The sequence below is a fragment of the Lotus japonicus genome, chromosome 3 (assembly GCF_012489685.1).
Source record: "Lotus japonicus ecotype B-129 chromosome 3, LjGifu_v1.2".
Taxonomy (NCBI): Eukaryota; Viridiplantae; Streptophyta; class Magnoliopsida; order Fabales; family Fabaceae; genus Lotus; species Lotus japonicus.
In genome coordinates this window covers 40,672,338-40,693,143 of record NC_080043.1, presented here as the reverse complement: position 1 = coordinate 40,693,143, position 20,806 = coordinate 40,672,338, and the positions used below count along the sequence as shown (strand labels likewise).

Sequence of the window (20,806 nt, the reverse complement as noted above, 5' to 3'; positions counted from 1 at the left end):
TCACGAGATTCCAATGTTAAAAACAAAGGATCCATTCAAAGTTTCACTGCATCTTCAACCAAAATAAAATATTCAAAAGAGAAAAACAAAAAGAAACACAAGTTGTTCTGTTTTCACTTTCCATGTGGGGTTGTTGTGTAACCCCTCTCAATCTTTCTCTCTCTGCAGAGTGCAGACACTCTCATATGCACATTATTATATAACACCATGATTAGGGAACACCTTTTTCTTCACTCCTCGTGCTTTCTTCCTTCAACCAAATATCAGGGAGGGATCAGAACCCAAGAGAAATGGAATCCATAATGTTACATGCTCTGTTCCTGACTCTGTTTCTGTTTTCCCACCAGACAAAAGCAGAGGAATTTGAATCCTTCAGTAATGCCACCAGTTCCAGAGCTAGGAGCCTCGCAGGAACATGTAACTGGTTCCAGGGGAAGTGGGTTTACGATGCTTCATATCCTCTCTATGATCCTTCTTCATGCCCATTCATAGATCAACAGTTCAATTGTCAAAAGCACGGTCGCAAAGATAAACTTTACCAGAAGTATAGGTGGACACCATTTTCTTGTAGTTTGCCAAGGTACTTACTTCCTCTATTTCTATGCACACTTTTTTGCTATGTCATTTTCGTGTTTGGTTCTGCGGTTAGAAGTCTATAATCACTTCGGGAAAGAAGCTTAAAAGTGCATGTTTGGAAAGTTAGAATCAATTATGAAGAGGAGTTTATAGGAGTAGATTGTGAGTTTCAGAATTGATTATGAGAAAATGTAAACCGATTAAAGTGAGGCTTAGCTTAGTGCATTTTAGATATACGTAAATAACCATAGTGACTCTACGTAAATAACCATAGTGACTCCAAATGACAATGGACAAAAGTAACATTCCTTAACTTTTGTGGTTGTTCACCAGATTTCGACTTCACTGTGGTTTTTCATCCTAAACATGCACTTAATAATGTGTTTGAGATTGTTTGTGTTGGTTTGGCAATGGCTAACTGGGGCTATGAAATTGTTCTGCAGGTTCAATGGATTGAGCTTCTTGAACAGAAATAGAGGGAAGAAGATAATGTTTGTCGGTGATTCCTTAAGCTTAAACCAGTTCAACTCATTAGCATGTATGCTTCATGCTTGGGTACCAAAATCCAGGGCCACATTCGCACAGAGGGATGCTCTCTCCTCAGTGAAATTTGAGGTAGGTTCTACATTCTCATCCTCTTTTGCCCGCTCAATGTTTAGAGAACTTTTGCAAACAAATATATTACGTGTTTGGATCCATGGTGAAAAATTACACTAAACCAAAGTCATGTAGATATAGCACCTTCTTTTAGCTTTTAGGTTGTCCACGTGATTTTTCCTCTTATTGTATAGTGTAAGAATTTTTTTTTTCTTGTTTTTAGTTAGGGTTGGCTATGTAAGTCATGTCATTTTCTCTTTTGCTTTCATGTGTGTACTCAAATCGAAAGCTCTTGGTCATTTTCACATTTGAACATATATGGGTTTGTCTACCCTCAAATATAATTTAATTGGGTATATGATAAGCCTTGAGCTTATAAGCACTGAAATATGAGTGATAAAGGTGGGATTTGGGAGGTTTTCCTTTTTGCTGGGGCCATTTCTTTCTGATTACCAATTTAAGAGATAATAAATGTTTGTCTTAATGTACTTTACTCAAACTGTTCTATTACTCTTTTAGTTCTACCAAATTCATATGTGCACATAATTTTCTCAACTAGATCATGAAAGAGAAATACCATAGTACTTTCTTCTGAAATTTGATTACTATACTTAATTAGTCAGTAGACCAGACGTGGAGTTTCAGGTGCCACAGATTCATTTATGGTGGAAAAGGGAAACCTTTTTTCTTACTCCATGTTCATAACTAGCTCAAACTACATTATAGAACTTTTATTTTACTCCACTATCTCACTCTCTAGTCTCTCCCACCAGAAAATCTGATTACATTCTTAATTATGTTTGTTTATGATATAAGTTTCCATAATGCTATTTGTATAATGTTGTTACTTAGCTTGTAGCCTCATAAATTCATAATTGCATGTGGGTTGGTTAAGTTCAAAATGAAAAAAAAAAATTGAAAGCTAAGCAAGAGCAATTGAATCTACTTGTTGTAACTATAACAGTCCTTTAAAAAAATGAAAAAACTATAACAGTAACATTAAACACTAGCCTAATAAATATCTTTTAAGGTGACATTTTAATAGGTAATTTAGTCCTTCATGACTTTTCAAAATTTCAAAATGGACCACAAGTTGTGTTCTGCACATGTTCTGCACATACACTGTTCAATGCTGCTTCCACTTTTAAATTTAATCCATAAATTCAGTGAACTTTGGACCACGTCTTTGGTGAAGGAGGACTTTGCTTTACCTTATTATATATCATTTCTCTGTTTTGAAAAAAAAATTGAGAATCAGATTCAATACTAGCCCAAGGTAAAGTAACATGGTGATAATACATTTTAGGAAAAGGAATTTTTCTTTCTTTCTATACAATGATATGATAGAATGTTGATTATCAGTTATCACTATCCCAAATTCCCAATTATTGTAGTTATGTAGTTTGAAAAAATATATATGTTGAAATTTTACAAATAAAATTACTGTGTTTACTAAATGTGGTGTATGATTTTTTTCAGGACTATGGTCTTGAGTTATATCTGTACCGCACAGCATACTTGGTGGACCTTGACCATGATAAAGTTGGACGTGTTTTGAAGATTGATTCAATCACCAACGGTGACGCTTGGAGAGGAATGGATGCACTGATCTTCAACACGTGGCACTGGTGGACACACACCGGAAGCGCACAACCGTAGGATCACACTTTCACATACATCCCTTATTTCCTTACATCATTGTTAATATCAACGGCTAATAAGTTTTATCACATTATAATTCAGGTGGGATTATATTCAGGAGAATAATAAATTGTACAAAGACATGAACCGTTTTGTCTTGTTCTACAAAGGGCTAAACACTTGGGCTAGATGGGTTGAAAAGAATGTTAATCCAGCAAAAACCAAAGTCTTCTTTCTAGGAATTTCTCCAGTGCATTACCAGTAAGTCACTAATTTCTCTTTCAATTATTATTGATTAATTTTTGTTTAAATATGTTTTTGCCTGTATTGTTGGAAATTATTGGCTTTACTTCTTATATTTCCAAAATAACCATGTTTCAGTCCCTGTTCCTGAGAGAATCTATACCAAAAGAAAAACATAGTAAATTTTAGTACTCGAAATGGTCATTTTGAAAATACAGTAACTGAAAAAGAATAATTTATTAAGTATTAGGCTCTGATGGGAATAATTTATTTGAGGTTATCTTATAGCACAAACGTTTATGCAAGTGTTTGTGAGCACTTATGTTAATTAGCTTATAACATACCAATAAATTATTTTGAGCTTATTTTTATAAATTGTTTAGAATAGCTTGTGAATAATAGTTTATATTTATTTATAACATATTTTCAGCTTATCTCAATAAGTTTATCAAATTAGCTTATAAATAAGCGCTTATGCTAGCCTTATTGTCACAAGTGCTTAATTAAGCTGTTTATCCAAACGACCATTACTAAACATGCATCTATATTCTATGTTAATTTAAGTGTGCTAGATTTTAATTGGTAATATGTGGTGGGGTGTGATTAGGGGAAGAGATTGGAATCAACCAGCAAAGTCATGCATGAGTGAGGCACAACCATTCTTTGGCTTAAAGTACCCTGCCGGAAGACCAATGGCTTGGACGGTGGTGAACAAGGTGTTAACAAGGATGAGTAAGCCAGTGTATTTCTTAGATGTGACCACACTCTCACAGTACAGAAAAGATGCACATCCTGAAGGATACAGTGGGGTCATGGCAACAGATTGTAGCCATTGGTGTCTTCCAGGACTTCCTGATACATGGAATGAGCTTCTGGCTGCAGCTCTTTCTGGTTAAAATTAAGGAGCTTGCACATTGTTGACAACTTTTGTTTATTAGGTTCAACTTGTTAGAGGATGGAAACCAATTGTTTTCAACTGTAGGAAATGTTTATTTAATTTGGCATTTTGATTCTTGTAATTGGGCAATAAGCAGGTTTGATGCTCCAAATTGTAAATGTACATTGTTTTGGCAGAAATTTGCCTTGAATTCTTCCAAATGTTATTTTGAAGTGTGAAAATTAAGCATTTAGAAAGGACTTGGTGTGGCTCATTGTAAATGTAGTACCTGATGAAGTTCCCTTTTCTAAAGCATTAGATTAAAATGCAACAAGAGAATGATGTGATGTTGCAAAGTAGAGCAAGCTCTTAGATTTAAATTTTATGCATAGAAAAAGTTCTCGTTGAAAAAACTAGCCCCACAGATATATGTCTTACATAAGAATAGAAAAAGAACCACCAAATAATGAATTAGATTGGATCATATCTTTAAAACTATCACGTGAATCCAGTTTTCTCATCAAATTGAGTCGACCGACGTCTCCAACGAATTGTGTCGGGTTAGAGTAAGCTAAACCGACGATAATATGTAGTGTTGACCTCGCGGGAAACCCTACAAGTTAGCTTCGGGTCTTTTAACGTTATACCAACCCCAACATCGGCACTAATGAACACCTCTCTTGTAGTAGCCGAATGAATTGCAAAAGTTGGAGGGTTTTTAAGATGGGAAATAAGTAATTTTCGTTTAGAAGATAACTTGTTTCAGTTGTTGAGTATTGAAGTTTAGGAGTCTTTGTATATCTTTTGGTGAATTAGCTACTTGTTTCAATTTGAGTAATCATTGTTATTCTTAGTTTGACTATCTTAGAGCATCTCCAATGCAGTCCTTATTTTGGGATCTTAAAATAAGATCCGGATCTTATTAGATCCCACCATTGAAGCTATCCTACATGGTATAAGATTTTAGTTTTTGCTAAGATCTGTGTCTTAACTAAGGTATTCTCAAATCTATGATCTTGAGATATTTTTTTCTCTATTCTTCAATATCATAACCAAAGTGAAAATAGGGAGGGAAATAAATAATTAATATAAATATATTGGGTATTGTGGGTCCAATCAAAAGTAAAATAAGTTCTCAACCACTAGAGTGAAATGTGCATGGGGACCTTATGAGTGTCTTAAATCATATGTGACAGTCTGAGCCCACAAAAATTGAGTTAAGTCCCAAAATAAGATCCCACCATTGGAGATGCTCTTATATCTTATTGCATTGGAGTATCACTCTTTTAAATTTTATACCCACACTATATAAATGCTTTTGGGCAACCCCTTTATACTTTAATCCAATTATGTTTGACAAAAAGAAGAGAAGAGAGAGAAATGAAATATGACAAAGTAATATGATAGAAAAAAAAAAGATAATGATGACACACCCCATTCTGCCTCTACCAATAAAGAGATCGAAATAAAGGAGAGAGAAATGAGAGATGTGATACTAGATTTGAAAGGAAATAAATAAATAAAAATGTGAGCGAAAATAAGATGCAAGAGAAAATTGATATGAATTTATTAAAGTTAAAGAAAAAAAATATAAATAAGATGAGAACGTGAGTGAATTTTTTTTGGTACATCAAAAAGATAAATTACGCCATCTAAGGATTGATCCTTAACCTTCCCCTCCGAAATCCATATGTCCCTCCCGTTCTCACTACTTGAGCTTTCCTAGGGCACATGAGTGAAAATAATATAATAGAGAAAGTGGGCATTAGTGAATCAATTGAGTTAAAGATTTTTCACATGTTTATATGCACACAAAAAATCCAGTCTATCAAACCAAACCCAAAATTGTTTTGCTCACATTTCATTTTGAGGTGAAAGGAGTGGATGGATGAGAGAGATAGAAACTAGAAAGAGAAGAGAGGGAAAAATATGAGATTTGATATATGACAAGATAGGTAAGAAGAAGAGGGATAGTTATGTGGAAATAAGATGGAAGAAATTTAGAATATGAATATATCAAGATTCAATCAAACCACATCTCAATTGAACCAAATCTCAATATCAAATCGAGTAAAAATTCATTCAGACTTCCGTTTCATTTTAACACCACCTTTTATTTATATTTCTCTTCTTTTTCTAATTATGTCTTTTACTTACTCTCTCTTTTCTTTTTATTTCTCTTTTCAACCCCTTATTTCCACTTATTTGGAGGTTTGAATGGATCTTTATCCTATAGATCTGTATTCCCATATTTTCTTCGTTTATATTTTCCTAATCATTTCTTCTCTTTTTTAAATTCCTTATCCACAAAATTTTGTTAAAAAGAAGTTTGTCTCATTTGTTACAATGAAAGACAAAATAAGTATCTCAAATGACATCAACCGATACCTCATGGCCTTTTTCTTGATTCTAGAATATCCAAGAAATTTTCCTCTCAAACAGATGTTATAATTATCCAATAATGTGCTCACAATATGAATTCTATATCTCTTTTCCATAGAACATAGTACGACAACAATTAACACAAGTTTTTTCCATGACAAAGGAAATGCTAATGTAATGGATTGAAAAAGTGGAACCGAGTGCTGATAAAGAAGGAACAAGAATCACACCAAAACCATGTGTCGTCAGGGGAATGCTCAATTGCATGTTAATGACGAGGCATTGTTTCAAGCTTTCACGTGTCTTCAACCTCAAGCCTCTTCACTTAACATGGTTCCAAAATCCTCACACGTTTTTGCACCGCATGTCTTTCCCCATGCAAACCTGATCCACCACCACCTCTTCAAAACCGACATGCCACTAGTTTAAAAACAACTGATGACTCTTTCTCCAAACAAAAAGCAAAGCAAAGCAAAGAAAGGCAAAGCAAACCCAACACAGAAATTAACATTGTTTTTACTGAGAGGAAGAGAAAAAATGGCAGCTCAGCAAATGAAGAGAGAGGTTCACATTGTGAAAGAAGAGGAGGCTGGGAGAGGAAAGGAGACCCTTGAATTGAAAACTCATTTACAGTCTCATGCTGGAGGTAAGGTGAAGGGTGAAGGAGCCAAAAGAGAAAGTGGTGGCGGTGGTGTTCATTCTGTTGGAAAGTTTGAAATGAAAGGTGGAGAGAAGGGTTCTGCAGGGGAAAATAGAAGAGTGTCTCAAGAAGCAAAAGAAAGAGCTGAAAGAGCAAGAGAAGAGGAGGAACGCTCAAGGTTGGAGGAGATATCCAAGTATAGAGCTCAGCAGAACTCCAGGGATGCTATTGCAGGTGCTCAAGTGAGAGCAAAACAAGAAGCAAGGTTGAAAGAGGAGGAGAAAAGGGAATTTGAGGCCAAAAGAGCAGCTCAAAATCAGGTTTTTTATTGTTATTCATGTCTCATTTAGTGTCTCTGACTTTAATTTAATGTATGTAACTTTAGTTAATTATATGGCTATGGTATATACATGAATGTGTTTGTGTTGTGCCTCAATGAACTTGGTCAAACAATATGATTGGAAATAATATGGTGATAATATTTTTTGACAGTCAATAATATGGTGATAATAATTGTCCCATGCATGTAATAACCTGAGCACTATTGACATTTTATTGGTTGTAGATGTAGTGCTCACAACCAGTAACGCGTTGAAGACCAAAATAGGCTTAAATGAATTTCCAAATAAATTAATTAAAGGGGGGAAATTAATTGAATAACCAAAAAAAAGTTGAAGGCAAGGTCCCTTTGTTTTTCCTATCAAGGGAACAAAAGGTAAGTCCCTTTAGTTTTATAATGAATTATCTCAAAAGTGTAGAGTTACATGAATAATTCTATATTATTATTTTCAACACGCACGCAAGAGCCTGTTTGGACTTGAAGTGTGACTTGAAGCATAGACACTGATATGCTGAATATGCACCAACTATCCCAAAAACTATTATTGGTCAAATTGGGGGATAGAATTCCGGTCCTAAAGACTCTGATATTATACTATACGATGCATATATTTCTAGCATGTTTTTCCTATGATATTCTATTCAGTTGTGTTCCTAAACAGAATTCGTGAGTCTTTTTCATTAGTTAAAGAGTCTTTGTTGTGACTTAAAAACTAAATATTAGAAATTGCATTCAGGAATCTATGGCGAGGCCAACAGCAAAAACCACCACTGAAGAAGCAAAAGTAAAAGCAAGAGAAGAAGAAGAAAGAATAAGGTTGGAAGAGGCTTCCAAGATCAGAGCTCAAGCTCAACGGAGCGCAATGGATGCAGCTGCAAAATACACAGCAAGAGAAGCAGAAGAAAGGTCAAGGTTGGAAGAGGTTTCCAAGCACAGAGCTCAAGCTCAACAGAAGAACGCAATTGCAAAAGAAAAAGCAAGAGAAGCAGAAGAAAGATCAAGGTTGGAAGAGGAAAGAGAGGAAAAAGAAAGGTCAAGGTTGGAAGAGGCTTCCAAGATCAGAGGTCAAGCTCAACGGAATGCAATGGATGCAGCTGCAAAAGACAAAGCAAGAGAAGCTGAAGAAAGGTCAAGCTTGGAAGAGGTTTCCAAGCACAGAGCTCAAGCTCAACAGAAGAACACAATTGCAAAAGAAAAAGCAAGAGAAGCAGAAGAAAGATCAAGGTTGGAAGAGGAAAGAGAAGTACAAGAAAGGTCAAGGTTGGAAGAGGTTTCAAAGCACAGAGCTCAAGCTCAACACAAGAATGCAATTGCCAAAGAAAAAGCAAGAGAAGCAGAAGAAAGATCAAGGTTGGAAGAGGAAAGAGAAGCAGAAGAAAGATCAAGGTTGGAGGAGGTTTCCAAGATCAGAGCTCAAGCTCAACAGAAGAAAGCACTTGCAAAACAAAAAGCAAGAGAAGCAGAAGAAAGATCAAGGTTGGAAGAGGAAAAAGAAGCAGAAGAAAGGTCAAGGTTGGAAGAGGTTTCCAAGATCAGAGCTCAAGCTCAACAGAAGAACACAATTGCAAAACAGAAAGCAAGAGAAGCAGAAGAAAGGTCAAGCTTGGAAGAGGAAAGAGAAGAAGAAGAAAGAACAAGGTTGGAGGAGGTTTCAAAGCACAGAGCTCAAGCTCAACGGAACGCAATGGATGCAGCTGCAAAACATATAGCAAGAGAAGCAGAAGAAAGGTCAAGGTTGGAAGAGGTTTCCAAGCACAGAGCTCAAGCTCAACAGAAGAATGCAATTGCAAAAGAAAAAGCAAGAGAAGCAGAAGAAAGATCAAGGTTGGAAGAGGAAAGAGAAGAAGAAGAAAGAACAAGGTTGGAAGAGATTTCAAAGCACAGAGCTCAAGCTCAACTCAACGCAATTGCAATTGCAAAAGAAAAAGCAAGAGAAGAAGAAGAAAGATCAAGATTGGAAGAGGTTTCAAAGTACAGAGCTCAAGCTCAACAGAAAGCAAGGAATGCAATTGCAAAAGCTCAAGACAGACACAAGATAGAAAAACAAGTAGCAACTGAAGGACTAAGCGGTGCAACTCAAACTACTCAGGAGATAAACATGCGGGCTCAAGCTAAAGATTTCATAGTTGAGAACAAGGGGCAGCCAGGCTATGTTGCAACTGTAACTGCACCAGAGAAAAACATGCAGGCACAAGCTAAAGATGTCATAGTTGAGAACAAGGGGCAGCCAGGCTATGTTGCAACTGAAACTGCACCCGAGAAAAACATGCGGGCACAAGCTAAAGATGTCCTAGTTGAGAACAAAGGGCAGCAAGGCTATGTTGCAACTGAAACTGCACCTGAGAAAAACATGCGGGCCCAAGCTAAAGATGTCCTAGTTGAGAACAAAGGGCAGCAAGGCTATGTTGCAACTGAAACTGCACCTGAGAAAAACATGCAGGTAAAGGAGAAGGCAACACAGGCTAAAGACATCATAGTGGAGAAAGGGCAACAAGGTTATGTTGTAGCAAAGGATATAGCGGCAGATTTGAAGGACAAGGCTACTGTGGCAGGGTGGACTGCTGCAAATTACTCTGCTGATATGACTGTGGAAGGAACCAAGGCTGCTACTAATGTTCTTTTGGGAACTGCAGAGTATGTAGGACAGAAGGGTTCTGAGCTCGCCGCCAAGTCCGTGGATGTTGCTAAGAATTTAGCTTCTTCAGCTGGGGAAACTGCCAAGGAATACACAGCAAGGAAGAAAGAGGAGGCACAAAGGGAATTACAGGCCAAGGAGGCACAGAGGGAATTGGAGGCTGAAAGTGCTGCAGCAGTTCATAACCTGGAACAAAGAGAATTGGAGGCCAAAAGTGCAGCAGCAGCTCAAAACCTGGAACAAAGGGAATTGGAGGCCAGAAGTGCTGCAGCAGCTCAAAATCAGGTTTTTATTTCTATCACTGAGCCTCTTTGGATGCAGCGGACTAAACAACATTTATTGGAGCTCATCTATTAAAAAAAACACAAGAAAATAACACTTATGAAACTTATTTAGTAACTTTATCTACTTCAAAAAGTACTAAATAAGCTCTAATATGTGATATTGGCTTTTAGATAAGCTCCAATAAGTGCTTCTGGTCAGCCTCCAAAAAGAACCAATGTCTCGTGTATTTCAATTACTTACATGATTGTGGTCTATATAGTATATGCGTGTATTTTGACCCATGGAACTGAGTGAAACAATATGATTAGAATTATTGTCGTACTGATATGTTTATGCCATCAAGTAACTTAACTATGGTCTATATAATATATGTGTGTGTTGTGTCAGCCTTCTTGTGCTTGCACAAGAATTTTTTGTTGATTATGAGTTTGTTTGGATGCAAAGCACTTATTAGAGCTTATTTCTTTGGTCCCCATCCAAACGGGTCCTTTGGGGATCTATATTTATTTTAGTTACCTGTGAACTTCTAAAGTGATGAATTTGAAATTGAGAAAATGGTTGTTTTCTGTTTTTCGATGAATTTTCAATTTATTCAAAGCGAAAAAATGAATTGAAACTAAGGACCCCTTAAGTTTTTTGTAGCAAGTTCTTTGCTTTCCTTCAAAGGTTAGGCCATAGGTTCTTGGGATTAGAATTCCTTCTTCTGAAAGAAAATCTTATCCCAAAAATGCTTGATGACTCTTTGTTGCAACTTTAACTGAAAAATTGGCTTTTGCGTTTAGCAATTTCAGGGAATGCCCTCAGCAAAAGCCACCACTGAAAGCTATCCAGGGGGGGAAAGACAAGGGCTACAAGGTACTGTTATGAGTCCAATTTGGGAAAGCCTACAAGGACAAAAGGGTAGAGGAAGCAATGTGTTCATTACAACCAATGACAACAGTGTGAACAATGCTGCTAGCAGGGTGCATATGCAGAAGCCGTATGACAACATAACTGCTGGGGAAGGCTTTCGGGGAGAACATGAACAAACTCAAGGGATGATGAAGCAAGCAACTGAAGGAGGAGGAGGAAGCGAGGTGTTGGGAGCAGTAGGTGAAACCGTGGCTGAGATTGGAGGAACCATTATGAAACCTGCAGAGAAAGTGCAACAGGGAAAAGGGGGTGGTGGAGTGTTCGGTGCCATAGGTGAAACCGTTGCAGAAATTGCTGAGACAACTAAGGTGATGGTTGTTGGAGATGGTGAAATAGAGCCAAGGCAGGGAACTGGGTCACAATATAAACATGAGTAGTATGTGGTTGTTGGAGATGGTGAAACAGAGTCAAAGCAGGGTATTGGGATAGAATGTAAGCATAAGTAGTGAGGTGTGTTTTGTAGCTGGTTATACATAAGCTGTTTTGTGGAATCCTGTGATCCAATAAATAGCTGAAAGTCCCATGTTTTTTTGGGGTTGTAGATAAATAAGAGTAAGCTGAAAGTTCCACGTTTTTTTGGGGTTGTAGTAAATGGGTGAGTAGCTGAAAGTTCCATGTTCATGCTTGTAAATAAATAAGAACATGTTTGTGGTTGTGATTCTATGGAAGAATATAAATACAGAAGTTTTGTAGTCTTTTAAGTTCTATTGGTACATCTTGAAAATGAGTGCTTCGAACTTATTATTTTTACACTTGCATTCAAACTTAACCTAAAATGTCATAGGATAAGAATGAAGGAAAGGTGTGATGAAATACGTGGTGAATGAGGAGAATGTAAAGGGATATGCATGGAACTAAATATGATGGAAGATTATGCTATAATGAGAAGAAAAAAAAAATTAAATGTGATGAAATACATGGTGAAAAAAGGAAGAGATACAAAATGAATATAATGAAAGATGGTTAAAGTTTCCTCCCTTCTTTGAAATAAGAAAATCTTTGCTGTGTTTACCGGTAATAATGTGTATGCATTTCGATGTTTTACTAAATTAAGATGGGAATCACGGAAAGAATAATGAATAATTACGTGTAAGGAAGAAAGAAATAAATAGCTAAGTTGAGGAAGGGTGAGAAATATGATATGCAAGAATAGAAAGTGTGAAGTATAAAAGTGGTTAGTTAAAAATAGTTGGCTTAAATTTGTGTCACACAAGAAATTGAGTAATAGAGATAGGAGATATCAATAGAGTTATCTGATGATAGGTAGAGAAAAAAGAAAATAAAAGAACAGAATAAAAATAAAGAGAAGGAAAACCTCTCACATGCCACAGAAAAGAATCAAAAGATAGGAGGAACCTTGTGTTGGGAAAGTGGGTAGAGAAACAAGAACTCTGGCTTCTTAAGTTGAAACCATCGTAGAGATGTTGAAGTCATAAGCCTAGGTGCATGACTTCAATGAAGAATGTTCTAGCAGAGAAAGATCAGAGCCGCACAACTTGTCAAAGTTGCAAAGGAAGATTGAGAACAAGAAGACAAGTTACAAGGGAATAAGAGGGATATGAATAACAAGATGTAAATAAAATGCAACCGCATTAATTTCATAGGAGGTCTTATATCTGCATTTGATGATAAGAAATATAGAAGGCAGAGCCAAGCAATAGAAGAAACACCACAGCCACAATGGATTCCTCCCATACAGATTTGGTTGTACTGAAAGAATTCATCATTCAAATTTCATGTTTGGCTCTACGTTTAAAAGCTCTAGAGTTACTTCTCATTTTAAGCTCCGCAAGTAAGTATTAGCTTCTAAATAAACGTGGCATGAATTCTGTGCCTAATCAGGTAAGAGTCCAGGTGCTAGTTCAACAGACAAGACATGGTTGCTAGTTGACAACTACTTGAACGGAAAAGCTGCTAAATTTTCCAATCAATACTATTCTATCGCAAAAGCTAGTTTCACATATATGTTGATGACATAACTTCTCAAACATAAAAGGGAGTTGATTTTCTTGATGTAGAGAAAAATAAAATAAAGGGTCCTCGTTCAGAACCTGTCATTTATGTATTAGTTTATGATTTATAATCACTCCTATAATAATATACAGAAGGTATATACCAGTACAAGTATGCACAAGAAACAAATTTTAAATTGCTTAATTTTCTGTTTTTGCAGCTGAATCTTATTCAACTTTCTTTTGTGAATTCTCCAGTAAACCTCAAAGACCAAACATATCAACAACCACTCTGAAAACCCCCCCTTCAGAAACCACAAATATTTGCAACAAGACAAAGGGCCTATCATCAATCAACACCAACAACAAAAAATTTCAAACTTTATTTTTTTCCTAGAAGAAAGATATACAGTAAAAGCAACTAACTTAGCAGGGGATCTGAGCGGTGAACCACTCCATGACATGCAGTGGAGCCTTGATCAATTCCAGTGCAAGCTCCACTATCACAGTCAGGCACAAGCAGCAAGGGCATATGCATGTCAACAATAACCTGCAAATAGTAACAAAGTTTCATTCTTTTCCTCAATCAGATCCAAACCCAGTTCACAGATGAAGAAATCAAACTAACCCAGAACACAAAATCACAAGCTAAAACATGTTTGGATCAACTTCTCAAATGAAGCAATCAAACTAACCCAGAACACAGAATCACAAGCTAAAACATGTTTAGATCAACTTATCATTCATCAAAATCAATTCTGAGCTCCAAAATCTACTCACACATAAAGCTTTTTTCCATAATTGATTCCCACTAGGGTTTCGTAACATATTGCAAGATTTAACAGAGAATTGAACAAAGTGAAGCAATCATAGGAAGCGAGAGAGTGAGGGAAGAGAAATTTACCCGACAATCCAAACAACGATGCCAACGATTGAGATGAGGAGGCAGAGAAACGCGAAGGGAAGACCCAAAAGGAATCCCAAGGGTCTGCAATCACCATTTGAATTGCACATGTTTTTGCTTTTTCTTTTGTTCTTATCAGAAACTTACATAGAGAGAAACAAGCACGGTTGTGTTGACTATTTCACTACTTTGTTATTAGACTACCCACAATGGTGTTGAATGTGGGTAGTTTAATGTTGAAAGTGGGGTTTAATGGTGTTGAAAGTGAGTGTTGAAAGTTGGAGGGAGGAGAGAGGTGTTGAAAATTTTCAACACTTGTGAAACCTGCAGCATGGGACACATGGCACGGCCTGGCTGGTGACCGCCAGGCGCGTGCCACACACGCGCGGACAAGGCGCGTTATGGGCAGGGCGTGGCAGCAGGCGGGTCCCAGGCGGACCGGTGGTGGGACGCGTGGCACGCGTCGGTTGGGCACCGTGCGTGCCACGCGTCAGAGGAGAGAGAGACGGTCTGATGAGTAACGCGTGTCACGCGTTGATTGGTCCGGGCGATTTTCTTTTATCCTAATCTTTCCAACTCAATTATTTCATTTAAAAAAAATTTTAAAAAATATAAAAAATTTACCAAAATTCATGATTTTTTTTCTCTATAAATAGAGACTTGGTTCGTTTGATTTGGACACAGAAAAAAAAACCAAGTTTTCCATCATCTTATTCATCTTAATCTTTCTACTATCCCCTTTGTTAAGTGTTTTAATTTAATTTACGTTAAAAAAATATTACGTTAATTTAATTTAATTTAAATAAATAAAAAAAACATTAAATTAAATTAAATCGATAATAGTTTGTTTAATTTAATTTTTATCGTAAATTTTAATTTTATGAAATCATAAAAAGAAAAATATAAAATTAAATCAAAATATGAAATAAAAGTGGTGGGGTAGGGGGTAGGGTGTTGAATGAAAAACCATTGGAGTGGGTAAAAGTTGAATGAAGTGTTGAACTGGAGAGAGAAGGTGATGTGGAGTGTTGGGAAGAGAAAAAATGGAGTGTTGAAGGTGTTGAATGTTGAAACCATTGTGGATAGTCTTAGGAAAGGGAAAAGCTGAAAGGACACCTTCCTATAGAGTCAGTATAGACCAAACCCATATGCCAACTAGTACAAGGATAAGAGAAAAGCTTAATGAAATCAATCTAAATGAGATTATATGTAGATTACTTATTTATGAGCTCATTTAGTAAGTTTGTAAAATTAAGTTTAAAAATATAATGGGAAAATTATAAACTACTGTATTTTTTAAGTTTAATCAATTGCATATTTATGTCATAAGATGCATCTATTAAATTCTTGTAAATTCAAAAAAAAAAGTGCGTTTCAAAAAAGAAAATCTTGTAAATTCAACCTAACAATAGTGAGTTTAAAAAAATAAAAGCCTAACAATAGGGAGCCTGAGTGCCTAACACTCTTTTGCAATCAAGAAACATGATTTTCTAAAGATTTGCATATTTGTTGACTTTTGTTTTTATGCTTCATTATGACTTAACTAGTACTTTTACCCGTGCATCGCACGGAGGATATTGGGGATATTCATTTTAATTTATTTTGTGATTTTTTATGATTTTTACGTTATTTTCTAAAATATATTTTTGTATTAATATATTATTTTTATATTAGAATTTTTTTTTGATAGGTGTGTTTTTTTGTTTGGTTGTAGCATGATAATAGATTTAATGTATCTGTGGTGTCTTGTCTCCCCTAAGACGACATAACACATACTTTTAACTTGTCTTGTTTTACAACCCTTGTCATCTATTGGGTTGAAATACCTCTTGTACTTCTTTACAGTATAAATTTGGCTTATAAAAAAAAAACAACCATTTTATTTGTCGTTTGTGTGTTGCTTTGGTAATATATATATTGGATTGTATTACCTATATGCGGGATTTTATATATTTTTTTTTACTTTGGCTGATGTTGGTAGTGCAGGTATCCTCATGTCTTTTTTCTACACTATTCGGGAGGATCAAAATAATATGTATCGTCACATTGAGTTTTTTATTGTGACATGTTGCTGCATTGTGTCCATATTTGGTGACAACAAATACCTCATATGCGCCAAAACCTCCAGGGAGCTTCCTCCCCAGCATGTGCTCGACATCCTCCAGATGTGGTGAAGGTCAATTTTGATACAATATGCGTCCATATTTTTGTTTTGAATTAATATTTTCTTGAAATTTGTGATACAATATTTTCATGTAGGTTGAAACTTTCAGTTGTTCTTGTCATTCCACAACAACTTCTCCTCCAAAAGGTTGGTTAAAACTGTGCTTATTAGTAAATATTATAATATCTCCGAGTATTCAGTCTACAACTTCAAAATAATGCTTGTGAGTAATGGGTTCTTCGTCCTTTGATCTTATAACCATTATAAGAATTGTTTTTATTTTATTTTAAAATGACATTATTTACTTTTTATTGGATCGTTTTTATTTTTTTTATTTTAAACTCATAAAAATATAATTTTTATTTGGTATATGATTATTAAATGATATTAATGCATAATATAGAACACTCTTTTTTTTTTTTGAAATATATGTAAATATTGCACATGTTATATGGAGTTATAGATGTGAAAAATTTTTTGTCTCATGAATTTAATTCCTTTTTTTGTATGATTAGACACATTGAAGTGAGGTTTAAATTCATTTTTGAAGGTTAAAAATTTCTTAATTTCTATTTAAATCCTAAAAGTTTTTTTATAGAACACTTAAAAGGTTACAAAGAACAACAAAGATGAAAACTAACGAACGGTCATGATGGAGCTCCTATAAAAAAATCTACATAGTTAGAAATATATACATGATAAAAAAACATTCATGACTCGTAGTTAACTGAATGACTACTATATCCTTCAATTTTTCAAACTACCTTCTTTTAAGACTTTATATAAGAGAGACGCACTTGTGTGTTTTGATCCCCTCTCGTATTTCTTACAAATATTTATATACAAAAATAATATAATTAATTGAATTCTGACACAGTATAACTAAATTATAATTTGATGATTTTTTATTTGATACATATTATTAGTAATATTAATTTCTTGAAAGCTTGTAAAGGCTTAGAAATAATGTCAAATTTAAAAGAAAATATTGAATTGATAAATAATTTATATGAGAGAAATTTTTTCAGAGACCACGCAGTTTATACGTACATTGAGATGGATGAACAATCTCAGTCATTTATATAGTAAGCAAATGAAAATGAAGATGTAAAAGTGAAATAACTTTTGTCCCTTGAACTTAATCCTTAAATTTGGTGTCATGATTTTATACTTTCATGTGAGATTTAAATACAATCTTGAAAGTTATAAACTTCTCAACTTCTATATAACTACTTAATGACATTAATTCATAATATGTAACCGTTCTTTTTTTTAAGTAAAGCAAAGAATACTAATTTATGTTTATGATAATGATGTGTAGCCAATGTAACACCCTCTAAACCCCCGCGTAAATATTATAGCTTAAATCAGAGTAAAATGCATAACACAGAGGGTGTCACACTTATTCTCCACCAACATAACTCAAAACACCTGTCATGCTCATAATAAATATATAAATAAATTTTCAACTTTGATGTCTCAACATCATATGCATAGCACAGCGGATTTATTTTCAACTCCAAAATTAAACATAATCCAAGAATAAATAGAGTTTATAAAATGTCTCATAACATCCAGGTACAATTCTAAACGTTTCTCCGGTGTTACATAACAAAGCATGACTCCCCTAACTAAAAACATATCTAAAGACTAGCTCCTTCAACTAACGCTCACGAGAAGCTCAACTATCCTCAATACCTAAGCGATGTCGCATATAACATCATTACAACAGAAGGGTGAGAACTCATATCATATGGATAAGCATAATAATAAATAATGTAAAAGCTTATCTATGTTCCACATAAATTCTTCACACTTCACTAACAAATAATAAATTATGTAATTTAATATAATCAATCTACTTTACTGATATGACAATACTCCATAATTAACAGCTCAAGTAAAATAAATATAATTGTCTCCAATTACCACAACATCAAATCGCTCAAAAAATATCACAATTATCATTAATTAGCATCAACAACTCTCTAAGGCATAACATAGCAATTTTACAATAACAAATACGACTCAAGTGAGACCCGTGCAAATGCCTTTGGTACCAAATTTGTTATCCTTAGCGGTATCACCGCGTCCACTCTAGACAGATAACCACCAATAAAGCCCTCGCTCTAGGCTTCAAAACCACTTCAGTTTTGGGACAAGTCACTAGCCTGCACAAGAACTAGCAAATGTAAGACCCAAGTTTTTTTAAGCTTGTGTCAAATAAATAGAATCCTATTCACGATTAGGGTTGATGTATCGTGAAGGGAAACCTGAACTAGAGTTTACCAAATGAAATAAATATATGAAGGAGAAAGTTCAGGAAAAGTCTGAGGATCGTACCGAAGTCGATAAAAGTTATAGCACGATCGTTATATGCTTAAACCTAGGTCAGAAACCCTAGTAAATAGCTAGTTTTCATGAAAAGTCACTATGGAAGTTAATTCCAAAAATCTTCAGAGAAATGTTAGAACTTCTCTTTTTCCATATATAACAATCGTTTCGAGGCGAAACTCTAGGATCTACGAACGTCCGATTCCAATCATCGGAAGTTTGCCGAAACCGAATCCCTGGTATTTCAAAACCCTAGAATCACCCGACTATGAGGGCTATTTCTATTCAGAGCTTCAAATGAAGATTCTACACGCGTACACCCATTTCTCTTGATGATTTCAATCTTTCTTCAGAAGGAAGTTTTCTATTCCGACATCCGATGCAAAAAGCAACTTATCGGGTAAAATAGTTTTATACCGATTATGCATTAGTCGCCAAAAATACAAGGAGACCTCTTTATAGTTTTGGAATTCTTTTGCCAAAACATATCTATTAATTCATGGAGAGTGAAGCCGGAAAAATCAGATTCGCGAAACTTTCATTTTACCGCGTTTTGCCAACCTCTATATATAGCCAAGAAAGGAAGAAAAATCACAAAAAACTACCCATTTTCCCCACCCAAACCCGCGGCCAAGAGAAGAAGAAGGAGGAAGAGTTTTTCTTCATTACTTGCTTGATCGTCGATCAATCAGTTGCTGCTTCAAGGTTTCGAGGTATAGTCGCTAATCCCTACCTCTGATCGCTTTTTCCATAGCTTTTCTGTAGACTTTTCTGAGCTGATAGTTTTGAGGTTTTTGCAAAACTATCCTGAATATTTCATTTCTGATTCTAAACCTCTTCCTTATGTGCCCAAGATCACTTCTGCCGGATTAGATTTTCCGTAATGTCGCCGGATTTCCGCCGGAATCAATTTTAGCCTTAAATACCCATTTTTGGAGTTTTTGGAGTAAAGCTTCAACCTTTAGGCTGAAAACTATCGCCTTAGCTTAGTGCTAGTAGGATTAGTTGTTATAAACGTCGTTAGTAACGTCCCTGTCAAATTTGGTTTTTGGGATTTCAGTTTTGAAAATTCTAAGTTAAAAATCATAACCAAAATATCCCTGCGACAGTTTTTGATCCGATAATTTTTCCGAGTTCAGAATAACCTTAGTTACGGCTAATGATAGCATAGGAACCAAGTTTGATCGAAGAAAAATCGAGTCCCCTAATTACCTAAAGTGGCCGAGCCTATAGGGGGAGGAGGAGGAAAATTTCCTTTTCCGAAAACTTGTCTTTCGCGCTAGTTAATCGTACCTTAGAGTATAGATTACTTCGAGTAACCTTAGTAAGTATCGATAGCTTAGTTTTCGATAGATTCTGATAGTATTTCTGTGGTTTTGCTCTAAAGGTGATTTTGAGGAATTTCCAGCGGAGCAAGGCTTTGATTGTGAAGGAGCTTTAGGAGATAATTCTGGAGAACCTACAGGTGAGGGCTTCTCACTGAATCTCTAGTTAATGCTTAGGGTCGATGTTTTCGACATTGTTTACTGTTTATGCACTGGATTGTGTGTGATTGGAAAATGTTTTCTGAGGCTTCGGCTGACAATGTAGATGATTCATCTACTGAATGTTTTTGAGATTGACTTACATGCTATGTGCTATGTGGGTAATCTAGGATGTGTGGTGCATGCTTTATATGCTAAGTGCTAAGTGTTTATGATGAGATTTATTGATATATGACATGTTGTTGATTGTGATGATTTAAATAATTTTTGCTTTGGAATCTGAGTTTCTGAATGGTGAGAATAGCGGGTAGGTCATGCCGATTTTATTTTGAGAGTTTTGAGAAAGCTTGATAGGACGAATGAGATTCAGACCTTGTTATGATGTGTATGGATCGAGACATTCTCTGGAGTCATTTGGGGATTAGGAGATCCCGAGAACTGATAGAATTTGCGATAAGACTAAAAGAATACTATTTTGTAAAGAAAACTCATAAGACATTAAACAACCTCTAAATCTTTAAGTAATGATAACAAACTCGAAAGGAAGCTTCGGATGCAAATCTTAGTTTTGGAAAACGAGAAGTGTCGTCGGATCCGAGTGTTGAGAAAATTGAGAGGCGTTGAGTATGTGTTGTTGTTGTGCTGTTGGAGCAGCGTTTGTTGTTGTGCTCTTGGAGCAACTATGTTGTTGGGCTATCCTGGGGATAAGTCCGGGAAACCGTTAGTTTCCGAGAGTGTGATACTCTGTGCTCGTTGAGCAGTTGTGACCATCAGATTGAGATGAGTCGGATGATTTGGAGATCATCGTGGATTATGTGTTGTTGGGAAGAAGTGTCTTTT

At 35.6% G+C, this 20,806-nt stretch overlaps 3 protein-coding genes across 3 annotated transcripts; 2 read left to right on the top strand and 1 right to left on the bottom strand.

Moving 5' to 3' along the window:
* Positions 1 to 207: 207 nt before the first annotated feature.
* Positions 208 to 4,219, top strand: LOC130742668 (protein trichome birefringence-like 39). Its single transcript, XM_057594771.1, has 5 exons — positions 208 to 580; positions 1,020 to 1,191; positions 2,653 to 2,828; positions 2,917 to 3,075; positions 3,665 to 4,219. Exons 1-5 carry the CDS (start codon positions 291 to 293, stop codon positions 3,951 to 3,953), a joined length of 1,086 nt encoding a protein of 361 aa, XP_057450754.1. The 5' UTR covers positions 208 to 290; the 3' UTR covers positions 3,954 to 4,219.
* Positions 4,220 to 6,853: 2,634 nt separating this feature from the next.
* On the top strand, positions 6,854 to 11,823 carry LOC130744148 (seed biotin-containing protein SBP65-like). Its single transcript, XM_057596338.1, has 3 exons — positions 6,854 to 7,276; positions 8,033 to 10,216; positions 10,999 to 11,823. The coding sequence occupies exons 1-3, from the start codon at positions 6,854 to 6,856 to the stop codon at positions 11,503 to 11,505; spliced, it is 3,114 nt and encodes a 1,037-aa protein (XP_057452321.1). The 3' UTR covers positions 11,506 to 11,823.
* Positions 11,824 to 13,255: 1,432 nt separating this feature from the next.
* On the bottom strand, positions 13,256 to 14,181 carry LOC130742667 (signaling peptide TAXIMIN 1-like). Its single transcript, XM_057594770.1, has 2 exons — positions 13,985 to 14,181; positions 13,256 to 13,630 (listed from the first exon to the last, which is right to left on the bottom strand). The coding sequence occupies exons 1-2, from the start codon at positions 14,092 to 14,094 to the stop codon at positions 13,507 to 13,509; spliced, it is 234 nt and encodes a 77-aa protein (XP_057450753.1). The 5' UTR covers positions 14,095 to 14,181; the 3' UTR covers positions 13,256 to 13,506.
* Positions 14,182 to 20,806: the final 6,625 nt, after the last annotated feature.

Coding starts and splice junctions, on each gene's coding strand:
- LOC130742668 (XM_057594771.1), top strand. CDS start 291: ATGGAATCCATAATGTTACATGCTCTGTTCCTGACTCTGTTTCTGTTT. Junction 581..1,019: donor TTTTCTTGTAGTTTGCCAAG/GTACTTACTTCC, acceptor ATTGTTCTGCAG/GTTCAATGGATTGAGCTTCT. Junction 1,192..2,652: donor TCTCCTCAGTGAAATTTGAG/GTAGGTTCTACA, acceptor GATTTTTTTCAG/GACTATGGTCTTGAGTTATA.
- LOC130744148 (XM_057596338.1), top strand. CDS start 6,854: ATGGCAGCTCAGCAAATGAAGAGAGAGGTTCACATTGTGAAAGAAGAG. Junction 7,277..8,032: donor AAAGAGCAGCTCAAAATCAG/GTTTTTTATTGT, acceptor AATTGCATTCAG/GAATCTATGGCGAGGCCAAC. Junction 10,217..10,998: donor CTGCAGCAGCTCAAAATCAG/GTTTTTATTTCT, acceptor TTTTGCGTTTAG/CAATTTCAGGGAATGCCCTC.
- LOC130742667 (XM_057594770.1), bottom strand. CDS start 14,094: ATGTGCAATTCAAATGGTGATTGCAGACCCTTGGGATTCCTTTTGGGT. Junction 13,631..13,984: donor ATCGTTGTTTGGATTGTCGG/GTAAATTTCTCT, acceptor TACTATTTGCAG/GTTATTGTTGACATGCATAT.